The sequence below is a fragment of the Squalius cephalus genome, assembly GCF_949319135.1.
Source record: "Squalius cephalus genome assembly, chromosome: 16".
Lineage (NCBI taxonomy): Eukaryota > Metazoa > Chordata > Actinopteri > Cypriniformes > Leuciscidae > Squalius > Squalius cephalus.
Genome location: NC_137137.1, coordinates 11506227 through 11525627, shown reverse-complemented (window position 1 = coordinate 11525627; position 19401 = coordinate 11506227). Strand labels below are relative to the sequence as shown.

Here is a 19401-nt window from a genome sequence, read left to right as displayed (position 1 = left end):
AACAATCTAACTTAATTAAAAACAGTTGAGATGTAAACTGAAATCACATTTATTTTTCCCCCTCTATATATATAAGATATATATTATATATTTGATATATATTTGAATACTTCAGATGCAAAAGTCTCAAAGTGCCATCTGAAATTTCCTTCTAGAATGATCATTTTTATCAAGCTTGTATGTTTATGTTCACTTATTTCACTTTAATGGCAATGAAAATGACCTATTAATTGTCATTAAAGTGAAATTACTGAACTTAAATATACGAGCTTGATAAAAATGATCATTCTAGAAGAAAATTTCAGATGGCACTTAGAGGCTTTTGCATGTGAAGTCTTCATATATATATATATATATATATATATATATATATATATATATATATATATATATATATATATATATATATATATTATATATATATAGGAAGACTTCCGATGCAAAAGCCTCTAAAGCCACCTCTGTCAAAAATGAGATAATAATATTGAGTGAATGTTCTCAATATTATTATTAATATTATAGTATACGTTCATCAAATACTTTCACTTAAAACTCACTAAATCACAGCCTCAGCCCATTCAGAAATGCCGGTACTTGGGTAGAAACCTATACATAGGAGCCTGATAAAAAATGTAATATTAAACAAAAATTTTAGACGGACTTAGAGGCTTTTGCATCTGAAGTCTTCATACACACACACACACACACACACATAGTGTTGGACATTTTCGAGCCAAAAAGGTTGAGAACCAACCACTACTGTACATTTTTTATACTCTACTGTTTGTTTACAAATTTAACAGTGGTTTCACTCCAATCCAGTTGGTGGCGGTAGAGTAATTCCAGAACTCACTACTGGAATACACGAGTGAAACAGTTCTTCTCTTTGCGTGCAATGCGTGGTCGGTAAAGGGGAGCTAGATGGAGAGCACCATATGAGTGAAAAACATCATTCCGCTTGTAGTAAGTTCAAGATACAAATAATTTAAACATTATAATGAACCAGATTGTAAACTCGGTTAGCGTCATGTTGTCACTAACACTGTAATGTTTTTAAACCCATCATTCTGCCTGCTACATAACACGCTTTTTTCTTTTCATAACACGCTTACACGTAGTTGGTTATTCTGAAATGAAAAAAGCACATAAAAGACACATTTCTATCATACACCCCATTTTTCTATTAATATCACTTTCTGAATCTTTCCAAAATAATCTTGAGTAAAACAGAATCAGATATCATGATGACATCATCATTATGTCATACCATAAAGGTTTACAAACTGTTAATTCCTAAAGATCAGATTTGTTTGCAGCCTATGAAGCTCATAAATGTTGTCTAGTTTGGCAGCTCACAAGGGTTTGAATCATCATATGAGTCATCACATTTAATACTATTAGCAGAATTGAATTAATTTCTTTTATTGCTTTTTAAATCTAGGTTCTATTCATGTGCTGCTTTCTGGAGTACTCAGTTTAACCTGGTCATAAGGACATCACCCAGACACTGAAAGTTTGCTCATGGCAAATAAGGATATAGCTGCGGTGGGGGGCATTCTCGTCAACCCGAAGCAGGACTTGACAACTCGCTTTAGAGCACTTTTTACTCTCCGCAACCTTGGTGGACCAGAGGCCATTAGATGGATCAGTGAAGCCTTTGTGGATGAATCTGCACTTCTGAAGCATGAGCTGGCGTACTGCCTCGGACAAATGCAAGACGAGCGGGCCATCCCTGTCCTAGAGACGGTCCTGAAAGACACTAATCAAGAGCCAATGGTCAGACATGAAGCAGGTGAGGATTACAGAGAATCATTCTCTTCCTTTTTTTTTTTTCTTTTTTTTTTTCTTTTTGCAGAAGTCTCATTCAGTGCTTTTGTTATATTTTCAATTCTAGGAGAAGCTTTGGGAGCCATTGGAAATCCCAAAGTCTTAGATTTATTGAAGGAATATGCAGAAGATCCAGTTATTGAGGTACAGTAAACCCATATCACCCATTTATTCACCATTCATTGTTACAGTAACTCTAGAATAGATTTGGGGGGGGGCGGGGACATAATAGTGTAGGGACTAGTTTAGGGACTATTACAGATGGGACTGTTTAGGGACTATTACAGTATAGTATTGTGATGTTTTGCATGGGTATATTGTATCGATACATGGATGCCAACTATCAATCTTTTCATGGCCTGAATTTTGGCTCGGGATTGCTAGTGTTGTGGTATTATTTTTTTCTGTGAAAGTAACCACATAGTGCCATCTAGAGGCCAAGTTGTATGCTTTTTAAAGGGATACTCCACCGTTTTTTCATATTAAACTATGTTATTCCCTTAACTAAGACGAGTTGATACATACCTCTCTCATCTCAGTGCGTGCACTAAATCGCTCTGTCTTGCGGCGAAACTTTGTTAGCCCAGTTCATTCAATATGTGCCAAGCAGAGAAGCTACCAAACACCTCCACGTTTTCCCTATTTAAATACAGTTACTCGCGTAGTGTAACTCGACCTAGGACGGTGACACAAAACAAAACGTTGCGCTTTTCTAAGCGTGTAAAATGGATAACTATATTGTATGGCGGAATACCATAGCAAGTGCTTGGAAGCACTTCGTCTTGGCGGAGTAATATCTTCACTCGTGAAAAATCCTCTCACCGGCCCCCGCTCCCTCTAGTGAAGATATTACTGCGCCGAAGTCGAAGTGCTTCCAAGCACTTGCTATGGTATTCCGCCATACAATATAGTTATCCATTTTACACGCTTAGAAAAGCGCAACGTTTTGTTTTGTGTCACCGTCCTAGGTCGAGTTACACTACGCGAGTAACTGTATTTAAATAGGGAAAACGTGGAGGTGTTTGGTAGCTTCTCTGCTTGGCCCATATTGAATGAACTGGGCTAACAAAGTTTCGCCGCAAGACAGAGCGATTTAGTGCACGCACTGAGATGAGAGAGGTATGTATCAACTCGTCTTAGTTAAGGGAATAACATAGTTTAATATGAAAAAACGGTGGAGTATCCCTTTAAGTAGTTATGTTGATGGGCAAATTTATGTATCTTCCTAAAACTACAATATACATTTGATTCAGCACAAAATTACATTTCATAACTGGAAATGAGCATAAAGTATTTTGTAACTTGTTCATTAGTGTTCATATTCTATGTAAAACTGCTTATTGTAAAAACAAATACATTTAATTGAGTGTGCAAACATTGAAATTTGCTAACATTTTTATTTGACAACTGTAATTTCTATTAGAAATCATCTAAAATACGAGTCTAAAATAGTGTAAAATACCAGGAAGGAAAATATTGAACAAGGAAGGGATGAACGAGATGGATATTAAGATGAGAACAGTCAGACAACTTGCATTCATTCTCTTTTTGTAAAGGTGGCAGAAACATGTCAGCTGGCACTACGGAGGCTGGAGTGGCTCATGAATGGTGGGGATAAGACAGCAAAGAAGACAGATGAGAACCCCTACTCCTCCGTGGACCCCGCTCCCCCAGCCCCAAGAAAAAGTGTCCCGGAACTGAGGGCGCAGCTCTTAGACGAAAGCCTGTCACTGTTCGATCGCTATAGAGCAATGTTTGCCCTGAGGAATCTTGGGACTGAAGAGGCTGTTCTGGCTCTTGGAGATGGTGAGAAAGATTTGAACTGCGCTCAGTCCACACATGATGAAGATGCAATGCTAGGTCACATCAAGAACGTTTGAACAAAAGTTCCCAAAAAATTGAGGTCTGAAAGATTTTTAAATGTTTTTGGAAGAAGTCTCTTATGTTCACCAATGATCAGGAATACAATTAAAACAGTAATATTGTGAAATATTGTTGCAATTGTTTAAAGGGTTAGTTCACCCAAAAACCTGTAAGAGCTTCGTTCATCTTCGGAACACAAATGATAAAATCCGAGAGGTTTCTGACCCTCCATAGACTTTAACGTCATTGCAACTTTCAAGGCCCAGAAAGGTAGTAAAGACATTGTTAAAATAGTCCATGTGACTACAGTGGTTCAAACTTAATGTTTTGAAGTGATGAGAATATTTTTTGTGCACAAAAAAACCCCCAAAATAATGACTTCATTCAACAATCTCTTCTCTTCCACATCATTTACACTACGTCAACAGCATAGGAGAATGACGTGGAAGAGAAGAGATGTTGAACCGCTGTAGTCACATGGGTCAGAAACCTCTCAGATTTCATCAAAAATATCTTCATTTGTGTTCCGAAGATGAACGAAGGTCTTACGGGTTTGGAACGACATGAAGGTGAGTAATTAATAACAGAATTTTAATTTTTGGGTGAATTAACCCTTTAAAAAAAACTAGTTTCTTGCGTTATAAAAGCTGAATTGGCAAAGCTGCATTTTCAGCATCATTACTCCAGTCTTCAGTCACATGATCCTTCAGAAATCATTCTAATATGATGATTTACTGCACAAGAAACCTTTATTATCATCATCAATGTTGAAAACAGTTTAATTTGATACATTTTCTCAGGATTTTTTTGAAGAGAGAACAGCATTTATTTGAAATAGAAATACTTTTTAACATCATTACTGTCACTTTTGATCAATTCATTGCATCTTTGATGGAAAAAAAAGTTATAATTTCTTTCAAAAATGTATTTTAGGTCTTCAGTGCAGCAGTGCCTTGTTCCGCCATGAGATCGGTTATGTGTTGGGTCAGATCCAACACGAGGCCAGCATCCCTCAGCTGCGGGCAGCTTTGGAGAAGACGGATGAGAGCGCCATGGTCAGACACGAGTGTGCGGAAGCGCTGGGCTCCATCGGGAAGGAGGCGTGCTTACAGATCCTAGAGCGCTACAGGAAGGACCAGGAGCGGGTGGTGAAGGAGAGTTGTGAGGTGGCGCTGGACATGCTGGAGTATGAGAACAGCTCGCAGTTCCAGTACGCAGACGGACTGCTCAGACTGCAAAGCGCTCAGTGAAACCTCTCACACAAACGCTAATGTTACACAGCCGATCCAAATTTCAAACTGAATGTTTTTCAAATATTTAATAAACACTGGTTTTTCAGATACATCTAAAAAATTCCAGCCAGGAAGACCTTTACATAATAAAAGCATTCATTTGACCACGTATGCTTGTCTGTGTTGTTCTGTTTTTAAGCTGCGTCATAAATATTTGTGATATCGCTTACTAAGTTTCTTATCTTCAGTAAGGTCATCGTGACTAATGTTAAATCCTCCACTCATGAGCAGGGGTGATTAGTACAGCTAAGAGACATGTATAACAGTATGTTCTGACTAACTAATCCACACAGCGGTCTATCTCATTTAATAAGAGTCTTCTTTAAAAAAGCACATGGAATTAAAATCCAAATGCTCTAATCCATAATTGATCATCCCTCTCTAGCATATTAAACAATTACTGTAAACAAACAGAAATGTGAAGCATTTCACTTTTGTATCTATATCAATTTCATATCTGCATAATTAAACTTTAAAAAAAAGAAGTTGTTGCACAGTTTCATTTAAGTAAACTGCGAATTTATAGTGTGGGTGGAGGGTGACCAACCTGGATTGTTGTGCTCAGCAAAGGCTCTGAAAAGGTTTAAGCCTTATTTGAGCTTGGGGGAGGAGAGAAGACCACGTACTGAAGAAAAGGCAGGACCAAGCCACAGGAGAAACACTAAAAGTAACACAAAGCAGAGAAACTTTGCAGTCAGGACAAAACTCGCAAACATGTTACACCCCTTAATGATTGGTATTATCACGGTTAATACATCCATGACCATTGCATACTGGATCTTCATTCTGACAGAAGCCTTTCATAAGAAGACTGACGATGAAACCGAAAAAGTCAACCCTGCTTAGCCAACACACCCTGCGTGTAGTTATGTATAGAGAAGGTTAGGGTGGACTGTCTTTTGTCTCATATATATATATATATATATATATATATTTTTTTTTAGAATACTTGGAAAGAAGAAAAAAATCTGTAAAAATATTCCATGACTTCAACTCTCCAGGACTGGTTTACCTCCAGGTAATATATTCAGTTTTTGAATTCTTTTGTTCTGCACAAAAGTGGGGGACAATATTAATTGCATATCAAAACAGTTTCATATTTTTGTATGTTACCATTTGTCCTGAATGTATTAGCATTTCATTACTGTTTTCTTTTTCTGAAAAATGACACTACCATTAAAAAAAAAGTTGGGGTCGGTAAGATTTAAAAAAATGTTTTTGAAAGAAGTCTCTTATTTGATAATAATAAAAGGAATACAGCAAAACAGTAATATTTACAATATATGATATATTTTAAAATGCAATTTATTCATATGATGACAATCATTATTCCAGGCTTCGGTGTCACATGATCCTTCAGAAATTATTCTAATATGTTGATTTGGTGCTCAAGATTTAATATTTTTTATATATTTTTTTTATATTATTATTATTATTAATCAATGTTGAAAATAGTTTGGATTTTTTGGATACTGTGATACTTTTTTCAGGATTCTTTAATGAATAGAAAGCTCAAAAGGATGACATCTATTTGAAATCAATTTAAAACTCTTTGCTGCCACTTTTGTTCAATTTAATGCATCCTTGCTAAATAAAAGAATTATTCATAATAATAATAATAATAAAATCTTACTGACTCCAAACTTAACGTTAAAAGTAAAAGTGAATGTTAGTGAATGTTATGGGCAATGTCCTTTTAATTTCATATTAAATATTTTATTGAAAAAAAAAAAAATCTTCTCAAAATCATTATAAATACATGACTGCTTTGGGACATGTTGTTGCGAAGGTAAACGTGTCAATTTAACAATATTGAACTATAATTTTGTTCCCTAGTCATGATCAATTGCCTTTGTCTAGTCCAAACCTTAAGTTTGCGTATATATATACAAATTTATTTAATAAAAAAATAAACCTACCCCGAGACCATACCTTTTTGGCTATGTAATCTGTGTAACAACAACATACTTGACATGACGGAGAGATGAATCATATCAGATCATGTGACTCAGAGGATCAGATCTGTCTGGGTCAGTGGCTCAAACAGAAAAGCTCTTCCTCTGCCTGACAGTCAGTCAGAGACTCTGAGAGAGTTTGTGCAGCATCAGGCTCTGAGAGAACGCCAACACAGCTGAAATTAGACATGGAACCCTTAATTATCGGCATATTGACTGCCAACACAAGTTTAACTGTTGTGTTCTGGAACTTTATTCTTTCTCAGGTTTTCTGCAAGAAGATCAAGGATGCACCCAAACCTGAGGAAATTGCCATCTAAGTGAGTAGCATTGATGTTATTAGTCAATGGACTCAGTGTCAAGACCTGCAAGATACTGTCATAAGTTTGGCGTCAATACTTTTATTCCACAAAGACGCATTCAAATGTTACAAAGGCTTTATATTATAGGTTAGCCTATATAGCAGCCCAGATGTTTTCAACACTAATAATAAGAAATACTAATAATAAGATAATAATAATAAGAAATGATTCTTGAGCACTAAATCAGCATATTAGAATGATTTATGAATGATCATGTGAAACTGAAGACTTTGCCAAAAACATTTTTTTTTAAATATATTAATTGTAAATATATTTCACAATATCACTGTTTTTACTGCATTTTTGATCAAATAAATGCAGCCTTGGTGAGCATAAGACACAAAAAATCTTTTGAATGGGAATGCAGGTTGTAGATCACTTTTGTTACACAGAGTTGACACCAATTAAGGCTAAAACCTTTAACAAACAGAAAAGTTTGTATACTGTCTTACATATCTGTAAATCTTTGCTGAGCTTTTTGGAGTATTAATCACTAGTCTTCAGTTATTTATTCATTTAGCTCTTTGCTCCACCGCCTGCTTTATCTCAGACTCAGATGTTGAGTTATCAGTCTACAGTGTGTGCAGAATTATCACGTTGATTTTCTGATCATATTCCGATCATATATTTTTTCCCAGGCACATTTTACCAATTCCAAACCACATTAATATTAATAACTACTACTAATTTTGTGTTTAATCATTTCAAGACGTCACTTTCAACCATGCTTCAATATCTGACGCTCAAAGCACCCTTTAGCGTCCATATGAGACGCATAACCCTACCACAGACCTAAACCTACCCAACCGAAGCGTCTCATATTGACGCTAAGGGTGCTTTGTGTGTCGGATATTGACGCTTTCGAAAGCGTCAGTTACATGACGCCTAAACCTACCCATAACCGAAGCGTCACATATGGACGCTAAAGGGTGCTTTGAGCGTCAGATATTGAAGCATGGTTGAAAGTGACAAAAAGTGACGTCTTGGGTATGAGAATGTGTTGCATATAATTGTTCATGAGGGCTGGAAATGAAAAACGCTGTAAGCGTGGGGTTAATTTTTAGTCCATCGATTCAGGGTAGGAGAGGGACTAAAAATGAACTCCCAAAACTTACTGCCAGATTCTGGAAGATGAGAACAGTGGTACAAGAGGTCCTTCAAGAGTCACTCTCAATCTGTCTGTCTATAAAGCCTATAAAACCAGTCTTCATGTATTTTACTACACTCCAGCTTGTGATTCTTATTAAGTGGGGGTAATTTTTTAGGATTCTTTACATAAGTCTCTGAGATCCTGACACCTTGCACTTCTGGAGACTCCAGGCTGCAGTTCTGGAAAATGGTGGAGCTTGAGACAAAAGGGTTTCTGATGGTTTCACACTTAATTCTTCACCTTAATTCTTAATTCTTTTGCAGTCCATTGAGCATTTCACTGTCCAATGGTCCTGCCTTAACTGCAATTTCTAGTATTGCATTAGTATTGCATCCTTCTCATGGGCATTTAATAATTTTTGACTTTTCAGTCTTGAGTTAAATCTCTTTTTTGGCTTATTTTATCTGTAAATGAAAATGTGCCTATTATGCACACCTGAAAATAAGACATTTTTCATTTCCAGCCTTCATGAACAATTATGTATCACTTATAAATGATTAAATACAAAATCAATAGTAGTTATTGAGATTAATGTGGTTTGGAATTGGTAAAGGAAATATTACTAATTATGGCACAGTACATTTTTGTTTTAGTATAACCTTTAATTGGTGTAAAATGCCATTTAATCCCTCTTAAAACACACACACTCAATTAAATTAAATTGACATTTATTTGTATAGCACTTTTCACAATACATATCACTTCAAAGCAGCTTCACAGAAAATGCAACCCACCCCTTCTTGAGAGTGCATCTCAGACAGGATTAGGTGGATTACAGAATAGCTAACCCTTGATTAAAAGCTTTCACCTTCATGAAAGACAGCTGCCATTACCAGCAATGGAATATCAGAGTCAGCGAGACATCAGCCAAAGGATTAAACTGGGATTAAGATAATCATATCAGGCTATATCACACAGTCACAGCCCATTCACTGGCCTTTACAATAGTATAATGAACTCTGGCCTTAGTAGCTCATATCTGCATCTGAAGACATAACGTTTCTTTTTCCACACAGATTGAAGCCTTGGTTGTGACCCTGACGATGAAGAGGAAGAGGAAGAACCAAAGTCTTTGGGAGGGAAGGAAGGAGGGATGAGGAAGACAATATAAGATAAAAGGAGGAACCGACTGCATTTGACCCAGAAGTGGACGGACAGAAATTCTGCCAGGATTTAAATCCATGTATTTGACTCATGAGGTTAAAAAGGGGTCGCTGAATTCATTTATGACCAATCCTCTCTATCTATCTTTCTCTCATCTATTAGTCTTTCTCCACAAGCCCCAAATCTCTTGTTCAACCTCCATAGTTAACAAAATTGTATCTTTCTTTGTAAGCGCTGCTCATTTCCACCTGTTGTAATTTACCAAAAAATACAAATCTTCTGATGTGCTTTGAAGTCTGACTCTGTAGGTTTATTATTATTATATATATTTTGCTAGATTTAGCCAAATAGATGTCAATATCTATCTGTCTCATTCCCTTAATAATAAATGAATACAACATAGAGAGTACTCGGCTGTTTACATGGCAATTGTCATCCTCTCTGATGCGGATTAGCATGATTAGCATGATTAGCATGCGCTGCTTCAACACAGACAGAGGGTGCTGTGTGCTCACCATACAGGACATAACATTTGTTCTCTAAAGTTTATGAAGTACAAATCTTTTTTTTTTTAAGCGTACATCCTGTACTGTGATTCATGTGACCATATGTTTTGGGCTTGCTTGTCCAGTTGTAACATTGTTGTTAGAAGTTGTTGCTACTTGATCTAACCAAATACTTCGGTTGGTGTAATGTAACGATTTCAGGCTGATTCAGACATTTTAAGATAATAAGATTATATTTATTCAGAAAAACTAAATAATATTTTAACTTTAATTACACCAATTAATTGTAACGTAACCACATTTAAATATTTTTTATGTGGCATTTAAGACCAGTCTGTTTTAACAGAAACCTATATTCTGAACCGAACCTAATCTGAATTGTAACATGGCAAAGTTACAGTTTCGTTTTCATTGATGTCATTGGTTCCACTGTACTTTAGAATATACCAACAGGTGTTGAGACGTAGACATGGAATAGAAAAAAGACTAAATCCTGGCTCAAGGCTTCTCCTTACGCCACTAAGTACATTAGCTTGATTGTTTTCTGGTGTTAATTACTTGAGGTCTGAGGGAAGTCCTGTCACGGTCACTAAAGAAGAAACAGTCATTCAGAGAAACTGTCATTCTGTGACATCTTTTGTCGTGATTTTGTGAATATGCAACGAGAAGGAAGACAGCTGAGGAGCATTCAGCATCAGAAAGAGAGAGAGAAAGAGGGCAAGTGTCTGTCAATGAGGGAAAGAAGCTTTGCAGGGTATGTACACAACATACTATCTGACCATAAACATGGCTATACTGATAATGAGATTCAGATGTACTGTATCTAACCCTACCTCTAATCATTAGTCCAACCCTAATCTTAACCTAACCTAAAATAAGTTAGCATTATGTGCTCTGTTAAAGAAAGTATAAACTGTTACATTTCAAATGTTCTAAATCTCTTTTTTTGGGGGGAAAGAAATGAAAATTTGATACAGCAAGGATGCATTAAAAATGTACCATAATTTTCACAAAAAAAATTAAGCAGCACAACTGCTTTCAACATTGACTATAAAAATGTTTCTTGAGCACCAAATCAGCATATTATTATGATTTCTGAAGGACTGGAGTAATGATGCCTAAAATTTAGCATTGCAATTAATTACATTTTAAAATATATTACAATAAAAAAGGTAATTTTAAATTGTTATATTTCACAATTCTGTTTTACTGTATTTTTGATGAAATAAATGCAGCCTTAGTTAGCATAAGAAATGACTTTCAAAACATTAAAAACAATATAAAATAAATATACTGTATACATAATGATGTTTACTTATTGTTTTCTTCCAGATCATCAGAAAATGAATGAAAACTGATGAACTGTTGTTAAATTGTTAAACTTAAAGGCAGTGGAGTAAACAACAATATTTATGGATTTAGATAAGAACAAAAGTCTTGATGACGAGGACTTATTCAAGGACTACAAACCCACAGAAAATGATCCGCTCACTCTACCCAAGCATGTAATATATCTGCTGTTGGCTATAAGTGTGACAGGCGTCACTCTGTTCACCATCATAAGACACCTCATCAAAGATCTCATCCATGATCTGGCAGGTATGTGGCAGGAAACCGTACAAATGTCCACTTAAAGAATTACAAATCCTCTTTGAACGATATCTGGCTAGTTTTCAATGAGATGCATGGCATTGTGTTCCTTTTTAACTGGAATACACTTGACTGCTTTGCCAAAAACATAAATAGCCTAAGAGGGTTTGCTGGTCTTAGCTCTTCTTCAAAGCTTTTGGTTGGTTTTAGAGTTTTGGCTGGTCAGGGTTAGAGACAGCTAAACACCAGCTAGGCTATAGGCTGTGAGACCAACTTAAAGGTGCTGTAAGTCATTTTTTGACTGTATATAATTTGCAGATATTTAGGAAACATGCTAAGTTCACATACTTGTTTCTCTGAAAAAACAAAGCTACAGCCAGTTATTTTACTTTGAATCCTCCATTCCGTGTTGGTCTGTGTGATCTCGCCCACTGCTTATTTACCCAATTGTATTTTGACACCCCGGGTTTCCAGTCGGCAGAAAACACCGCATATTACAGCCATGGAAGCCAGCAAAACGAATTGGGTCAGAGATCGCAGATTCTACCTGACCTAAAAAGCCTCAGCATCCATCTCATTGTCTCTATGAACGGGAGCAATATCAAAATACGGATAAATCAACTCATCAACTTACAAGTGTGTAAGTCTCCACGCCTTCCATTATCAATATGGGCTTGCTCCTGTTGTGTGTCCTTAATCTGGCAACCCGCGTGAGCGTCGAGTCTGAAGGGGCGGGGGAAACAACTCTTTGCCATACCTATTTCAACCACTAGCTGTCAATATTACACACTGGACTTTTAGGTCTTTGGGTCCTATTTTAACGACCTAAGCGCATGGTCTAAAGCTCAGGGCGCAACTGCACTTATAGGGCATGTCCGAATCCACTTTTGCTAGTTTAACGAAGGGAAATATGGTCGGCGCTCCCGGCGCATGGTCTAAAAGGGTCGTTCCTATTCTCTTAATGAGTAATGGGTGTGTTTTGGGCGTAACATGAAATAAACCAACCAGAGTCTCATCTCCCATTCTCTTTAAAAGCCAGTTGCGCTCGCGTAGTGGCGGATTGCTATTTACGTGACGGAATTTGCAAGCGGAAAGACTGAACACGTCTCCAGAGTGAAAACGGATCTGCTAGTGCGCAAGGTCAAAGCGCACAAGCAGACCATACGGAATTCCACCATATATTTATGTACACAATATTAATCTTTTACATTGTAATCCTTTTATTTTTAATATTTGGCTAGTTTGTGTGCTGCTGCGCGTCCCTGTGTGTGTAATAAGCAGAGTATATGCGCGTTGTGGACCCGCCTATAGGCACACATTACTAACACGCTCTTTAAATAACCAAAAAAATATTGACCCATTGACTTAAGACCAGGTTTCAGTTGGTCAATGGCGCAGTCTATTTCTGTTACCTCAAAATAGCAACACGCCAACAATGCGCCAGAACACACCAGTAGCACCTCAATGCAGTACACAAGATCCGAGGGGAGGAGTCAGATCTTATATAAGGGGTGGAGATTGGTAGGTTTAGGGGTGGAGATGGGTAGGTTTAGGGCTGGGTTTAGGGATCAGGGGGTGGAGATGGGTAGGTTTAGGTATGTAAGGTGGGAGGAGTTGGATTTTATCCGACTCCTCCCCCCGGATTTTATGCTCTGCAGTGAGGACCATCTCGAACACACCTCGTTTTTAGACCAGCATGCCCATGGGCGCACAAATGGGTGCAAATGCATTTGCTATTAAAACAACTTGGCGCAGGACGAAAAAAGGATAATTGCGTTAGCAAAAAACACTTGCGTCGCGCTTGGTGCTGCATTGCGATAGGGCCCATTGTTTGCAAAGCTCAGACTTGACGCTAACAAGGTCATGAGTTCAATTCCCAGGGAAAGAATAATAAAATGTTTACCTTGCAAATGGAAGTTGCTTTGTATAAAAGTGTATATTATTGTATGTGTAAGACAATCACAAACTAGCTAAGGTTGGTTTCATTTTTTTATCATTAGTTATTCCTTAGACTCGATGAGCGTAATAGCTATCAACATCCCAAAAAAATGCAAAAGCCTTTGAAGAAATCTATCAGCATAACATGAGACTGAATGCTCTTTGCTGTCCTGTAGATTACCTGTTTGGAGAGCAGCCTATGGAAGAGCAGGAGATTCCCTGGGAAAGACGAAATAAGTTCAGGGAAGACTGGATTCCAGAAGCAATGCCTGAGCTGGAGGCCATGGTGAATGCAGAGCAAGAACTCATGGAGGGCACTGAAGACTTGCCAGCCATCTGGGTTACATCAGACAGACTTAAGCCTTGTGCTCCATCCTCTATTCAAATAAGTGTTAGCAGCAGCTAGCATGAAAACAAGACTCAGCATTTTTCATCGGAATACTCACACTAGTGAGCTTAAATCTTTTTTTCTCATGAAATTGTTTGGCACAGTTTTCTGCCCTAAAATGACATACTTCCTACTGAAAACATGAAGTTGGCATTTATATCTAATGAAAGATGAAATGAAGAACATTTGCTGAAAATTAGTCAGCAGCATGTGGTATTAGGGGGCGGGCAATGATCATTGTAGAGAGAGTGTGATTGGACAAAAATCTGTCAAGTGCAGGATGAGTCATCAATATGTTTGCTCTGTTTTCCCTGGAAGAGAAACACTGTCATTTTTAATTATATGCTCAATGTCAAATTTGTCAATATTTAAGAGGGCACTATCATATATAGATGACCTCAAAGCAAATAAACTAAAAGCAAAACCTTTTCCATTTTATTTTTTTTTTTAATCTTTGTGCAACATCAATTCTCAATAGACGTTCTTAAGCTCTTATATCAGTTTAGATATTTTTACAGTCTATGGTTTAGACTGGCATGACTTCTGTTCAGTGCCAGCCTGGAAAGTAAATATTTTGCCTTTACAACATAACAGCATGTCACATTGTCAGTGGGAGATTATCTAACAATAATCATACACACTTACTCTGTGAGTGACATGCTGTGATCTGTGATCTCTCTAATGGATTTTGTACTTTGGACACCAAGAATCCTTCACATATTTACAGACGACTGAGAGGGACACAGTAGTGTGTGCAGACTGTAAATTAACCATGTTTCATCCACAGAATATTGTTGCTTTCATAATACTCTTGGTCTCCATTTGTCAAGCTCAAGCTGGTGAGTGATTTTTGTCTTTCTTTGTTATAGTATGAGCTTTTCAATGTATAAAGTTTATTGTGATTTTGCTCACTAAATCTATTCAGTGTAAAACCACATTTGATTTAATATATAAAAGTTGTATAGGAAAAACCTTCACAGGGTGAAATACCTTATGGACAAAAAAAAATTAAAGTGATACAATGTTACTCAGGTGGGCAACGGGCATCGTCAGCTACGTCTAAGGTCACATTACAGCCGTGGCTGGTGGGACTGGCAGCTGTTGTTGGGTTCCTCTTTATCGTCTTCGTCCTCGTCATTGTGCAAAGACTCTTTTTCAAGAAAGACAAGTGAGTAGTGACCTGAAATGGTTCAGGAAAATATATACTGTACACGAGTCATGATGGAAAAAAGCTACATAGATCATATAATACCTGATTCTTCTTTATATGTAACTTTTGACAATACAATCAGTTTTGTTTCATTTAAAAGGAAATGCTTGATATTTATTTTGGAGGTTCAAAATGGCGATAATCTTCTGGCAGTTACAAATCATTTGATTAGTTATTGAATAACATGATGGTGATGAGGAGTTTATGGTTTTTGGAATGATTTTATGACTGTACACTTACTGTCAAGGCCACATTCAGACACCTGATCAGCCAAGACACACCTAAAGCCATAATAAACTAATACATGTCATTTCTAAACATTAATGTACAGCGTACATGTTGACTATTTTTATTGTGTAGAATGTATACACTCCTTTTCAAAAGTTTGGGGTCAGTAAGATTATTTTTTGAAGAAATGAATACTTTTATTAAGCAAAGATGCATTCAATTGATCAAAAGTTACAGTAAAGACATGCTGTTCTTTTGAATTTTCTATTCATCAGCAATTAAAAAAGTATTAAGTTTCCACAAAATCATTAAGCAGCACAACTGTTTTCAATATTGATAATAATAAGAAATGTTTTTTTGAGCACCAAATCAGCATTAGAATAATTTCTCATGTGACACTGAGGACTAATTAGATAATAAATGCAGAAAATGCAGCTTTGCATCACAGGAATTAATTACACATTAAAATATATTAAAATAGAAAACTATTTCACAATATCACTGTTTTTACTGAATTTATGATCAAATAAATTCTACGGTGAATACATGATTTCTAAATGATTAACTTAAAACTGATCAGTTTACCACCTCATCCAGTTTCTGATGAGTTTTTTTAATGATCAAACTGTCTAGTCTCAGTGCAATGTGAGCACAAAAAGCATTTCATTATTGTGTATCTCCCCTTGCAGAGATGAGTTTGAGGAAAAAGAGGAAAAGCATCAATTTTACGACAACCTAGCGGCTGATTTGGAGGCAAATGAGGAGACCAAGCAGACCAATTTCTGAGAACAACCGATGATCACAGTCCTGCGGCACAAAAGTCTTTCAATCTCTGGAAATCATGCCATAACACTGTGAAGAGTAATTCTTACATAATTATACATTATCTTATTAGCATTTTAACTTATACATTTTGTTTTTATGTCTTCGAAAGAGTTGTTCCTTACATCATCCACTAGATGGAGCAGCCTTCACTTAATCACAGCTTTAACCTAAAGTTAAAACAAAAAGATTAGAATAAAGTGGTGCTCTCTAGTCTTTTCTGGGCATGTTCCCAGTTTAAGTTTGATTAATATGGTGTAACTGTACCTGAAATACCTAAATTTGAAACATTCATTAGAGTAGGGAAACCATTGGAATAGAAGAGCAGATGCTCAGTGTGTCACATGGTGCACATAATGCTCCGATTAACTGGCTTTTGACTCGTGTGACAGTTCTGGGTTGGGCATGTATATATGCTAAATGGACAAGGGTATGAGATCCATTACTCATTTTGAGTGGCAGTTTGGACATGTTAAATGCTTCCAGTGAAATGATGTAACACAGTTTTGCTTTTGGAACCATTTGCTCATCCCAGGGGATTATATGATGAAAATATCATTTGCAGGAAAAATGGCCAGGTGCTCAATTGTGTTAATGATGGGGGACCATTATACTTGTGTTTAAAGTAGACCTTGGTCAGGCGTCGCCAAAATGAACAATCTGTGATTAGAAGATGTGTTAATTATGATGCAATAAACAACCTAAAATAATAATAACGCTTTTTATATGGTGATTTTTTATATTATGATTACATAAAAGCTAATCTTCAGGTTAAAGGGGAGTGAGTTTACACTAAAGGCTTATTTAATGTGAACTTGTGAATCATAGCATTTTAATTAGCTTTTAACTCTAAGTAGGCAGCTGACTGTTTCTCAAGGTTTCCCATCCATGGGAAACAGTTTAGCTGAAACCGTGCTGATGAGTGACAGTAACTAAGCCTACAGACAGCAGCAATAAGTGAAGCGTTAAACCAGAGCGAGGGAGAAAGACAGACCTCAGTTCAGTCTCCTCTTTCTCATTTCACTGCTGCCTTGAAATTTTTATTTCGTTGTTTTTATTCTGGCTTCTGAGCGACGTCATCTTTGCTCCACGCATTACTTGGGAGCCGGTGACAGATGAATTATTCTTTCTTTTCTAGCATTCATTACTGCAAAGTTAAATGACAAAACCTCAAATAAAAACATTCTGGAAGCCAAAGGGTAAGAGATACTGATGAAACAACCTTCAGTGAATCAGTCGAGCTCTGCAGAACTGCTTTCAGTCATTTTCTTTTTTCTTCAATCAATAAACCAGATTCAATGTACATTTGAAAGAGAGCTCTAATGCTCACCAAGGCTGCATTTATTTGATCAAAAATAGAGTAAAAACAACAATATTGTAAAATATTTTTATTTAGTTTTCTATTTTAATATATTTTACTATAAATTAATATTATATACATTTACAAGTTTTTGCATGCATATTTTTTAAGTAAATTTCACATATGGAATTAAGTAAACTCTACTTACCTAATTTAAGTGAAAGTAACAAAGAAAATAAGTAATTTTAACTTAGCTAGTAAAAGGTTGAGTAATATCTATTTAGTTGAAGTTTCCTTTGCAATACATTTTACTCAAACAATATAACATTGAATTAGACCACACTTTTAAGGTATATGCTTTACTTAGAAACAATTAATTAATACAATAGATATTGTGAGAGACACCATATCTACATATCAGTAGATACAAGTCATGTGAACGCAGAGACCTCAATACTTGGTAGACAATACACAATGACGGTAACATTTGATGGATCGTTTTTGTGTTTGAATGTGTCATTTTGAGTAGAAAATGAACTCCAAATGTCCAAAACTAATCCTAACAACAAAAGCAATGATAAAACAGTGTAAATACATCTGGAAAAGAGTGAAAAATCAACCTCATTAATTATTCAAGGCCCAGTGCATGATGGGAACACCAGCATCACAAAAGTTGAGTAATTTTATAACGTTGATATTTACGCTTTAATTTCTACACGCTTGAATTGAGTACTAATGGACCTGAACTAACTTTTTCATGTAGAAATTACACTATTTTATTTTCAGTAGTATTTACTTCACCACAAAATCATTTTTATCAGTGTATATGACCCTGTACATCAATGATTATTTTAATAGTTTTGTGTAAATGTATAAAGTATGTAATTATTGCTTACAAACAGACAATGGTGCAAGCAACACCAAGGTCATGGGTTTGATTCCCATGGAATGCATGAACTGATAAATAACTATATAGTGTGAATGCAAAGTAAGTTTCTTTGGATAAAAACATCTGCCATATGCATAAAGGTAAAATATAATGTAATATATACAATGTAAAAAACTCTCACATACACTTGTGCCTGCGAGAAGCGGGGGTCACGTTCATACTGCACCGACACGCTCTCAATCCCAGAAGTCTCTGTATAGCGGAGTGACCTGATTGTGATCGTGTTGCAGAGAAGGGAGTCCTCGGGGAGTTGCAGTCCTTTGTTAAGACATCTGGAGCCCATTACTGCCGCATGCTTTTACAAGGCCTTCCCATCGCGTACTGTAAATCGAGATATTAAATTCATAAGCACAGCTAGAGAGAAACCAAGGAGAGAGAAATCACTTTGAACCTTCAAGTCTAAATAGATCTAATCAAAACAACCACAATTCCACCTTCTGCAGCTCTCAATGTGCAGAGCAAAGAATAGACCACCCTCAGCCTGTACCTGTAATATCAATGCATGTTATAAGCCCAGAAACCATTTAAACACACCTTTTTTTTAATATATATATATATATATTATAAATATTCAACATAAAATTTCTGTTTGAGTACTAATAGACTGAGTATTGATAATACATTTAAAATGAATACATTAATAATTCAAATGTTACCAGACATGATTTATTTTTATGGTAGGCTTTTTAAAAGCAATATTCTGTAATGGAAAAGGATTTAATGAGTATGTGGACATATCCTGGACCTGGAGTGATTCTCACATTGATAAATGCAGTAGAACAACATAAAAGAATAAACGCAGTAGATAAACATATTAAATGAAAACATTTTAGAAAATTTCTGAGCCAAAGAAATTATAATCTATATACATATAACCTAACCTTATTTTTCTATTGAGAGCAGAGCGCGCAACCGTA

The 19401-nt window shown here is 36.2% G+C and overlaps 4 protein-coding genes across 10 annotated transcripts in view; 3 read left to right on the top strand and 1 right to left on the bottom strand.

Annotated features, from left to right (window-relative positions):
* The first annotated feature begins 856 nt into the window (after window positions 1-856).
* On the top strand, window positions 857-5091 carry dohh (deoxyhypusine hydroxylase/monooxygenase). The gene is made up of 5 exons (XM_079897010.1): window positions 857-963; window positions 1442-1792; window positions 1895-1971; window positions 3384-3633; window positions 4624-5091. The coding sequence occupies exons 2-5, from the start codon at window positions 1522-1524 to the stop codon at window positions 4938-4940; spliced, it is 915 nt and encodes a 304-aa protein (XP_079753136.1). The 5' UTR covers window positions 857-963; window positions 1442-1521; the 3' UTR covers window positions 4941-5091.
* Window positions 5092-10522: 5431 nt separating this feature from the next.
* On the top strand, window positions 10523-14404 carry LOC307173688 (uncharacterized protein). Of its 3 annotated transcripts, none has more exons than XM_079897012.1 (4): window positions 10523-10813; window positions 11392-11658; window positions 12124-12289; window positions 13764-14403. In XM_079897012.1, exons 2-4 carry the CDS (start codon window positions 11647-11649, stop codon window positions 13991-13993), a joined length of 408 nt encoding a protein of 135 aa, XP_079753138.1. In that variant the 5' UTR covers window positions 10523-10813; window positions 11392-11646; the 3' UTR covers window positions 13994-14403. The 3 variants fall into 3 exon arrangements, with proteins under 3 accessions (XP_079753138.1, XP_079753137.1, XP_079753139.1); XM_079897013.1 differs by having other exon boundaries at window positions 10663-10813; window positions 11482-11658; XM_079897011.1 differs by lacking the exon at window positions 12124-12289 and having other exon boundaries at window positions 10525-10813; window positions 13764-14404.
* Window positions 14405-14707: 303 nt separating this feature from the next.
* On the top strand, window positions 14708-16199 carry smim24 (small integral membrane protein 24; the record flags this gene model as incomplete). The annotated part of the gene is made up of 3 exons (XM_079897014.1): window positions 14708-14814; window positions 15008-15143; window positions 16103-16199. Exons 1-3 carry the CDS (start codon window positions 14748-14750, stop codon window positions 16197-16199), a joined length of 300 nt encoding a protein of 99 aa, XP_079753140.1. The 5' UTR covers window positions 14708-14747.
* A 156-nt stretch (window positions 16200-16355) lies between these two features.
* The window catches only part of nfic (nuclear factor I/C), a 106104-nt gene continuing 103058 nt past the window's right edge, over window positions 16356-19401 (bottom strand). For 3 of the 5 annotated variants that reach the window (XM_079897001.1, XM_079896999.1, XM_079896997.1), the window contains exon 11: window positions 17883-18805. In XM_079897001.1, coding sequence (XP_079753127.1) covers window positions 18767-18805 — 39 coding nt within the window. In that variant the 3' untranslated portion in view covers window positions 17883-18766. Of the gene's footprint in view, window positions 16406-17882; window positions 18806-19401 lie in introns of those variants that run through there. The other 2 variants (XR_013823899.1, XR_013823900.1) reach the window with 2 other exon arrangements.

Bases quoted from the DNA above. Each gene is read 5' to 3' on its own strand.
- LOC307173688 (XM_079897011.1), top strand. From the start codon at position 11,472: ATGGATTTAGATAAGAACAAAAGTCTTGATGACGAGGACTTATTCAAG. The intron at 11,659-13,763 runs GTATGTGGCAGG...GCTGTCCTGTAG, and splicing joins TCTCATCCATGATCTGGCAG to ATTACCTGTTTGGAGAGCAG.
- dohh (XM_079897010.1), top strand. From the start codon at position 1,522: ATGGCAAATAAGGATATAGCTGCGGTGGGGGGCATTCTCGTCAACCCG. The intron at 1,972-3,383 runs GTACAGTAAACC...CTTTTTGTAAAG, and splicing joins CAGAAGATCCAGTTATTGAG to GTGGCAGAAACATGTCAGCT. The intron at 3,634-4,623 runs GTGAGAAAGATT...AATGTATTTTAG, and splicing joins TGTTCTGGCTCTTGGAGATG to GTCTTCAGTGCAGCAGTGCC.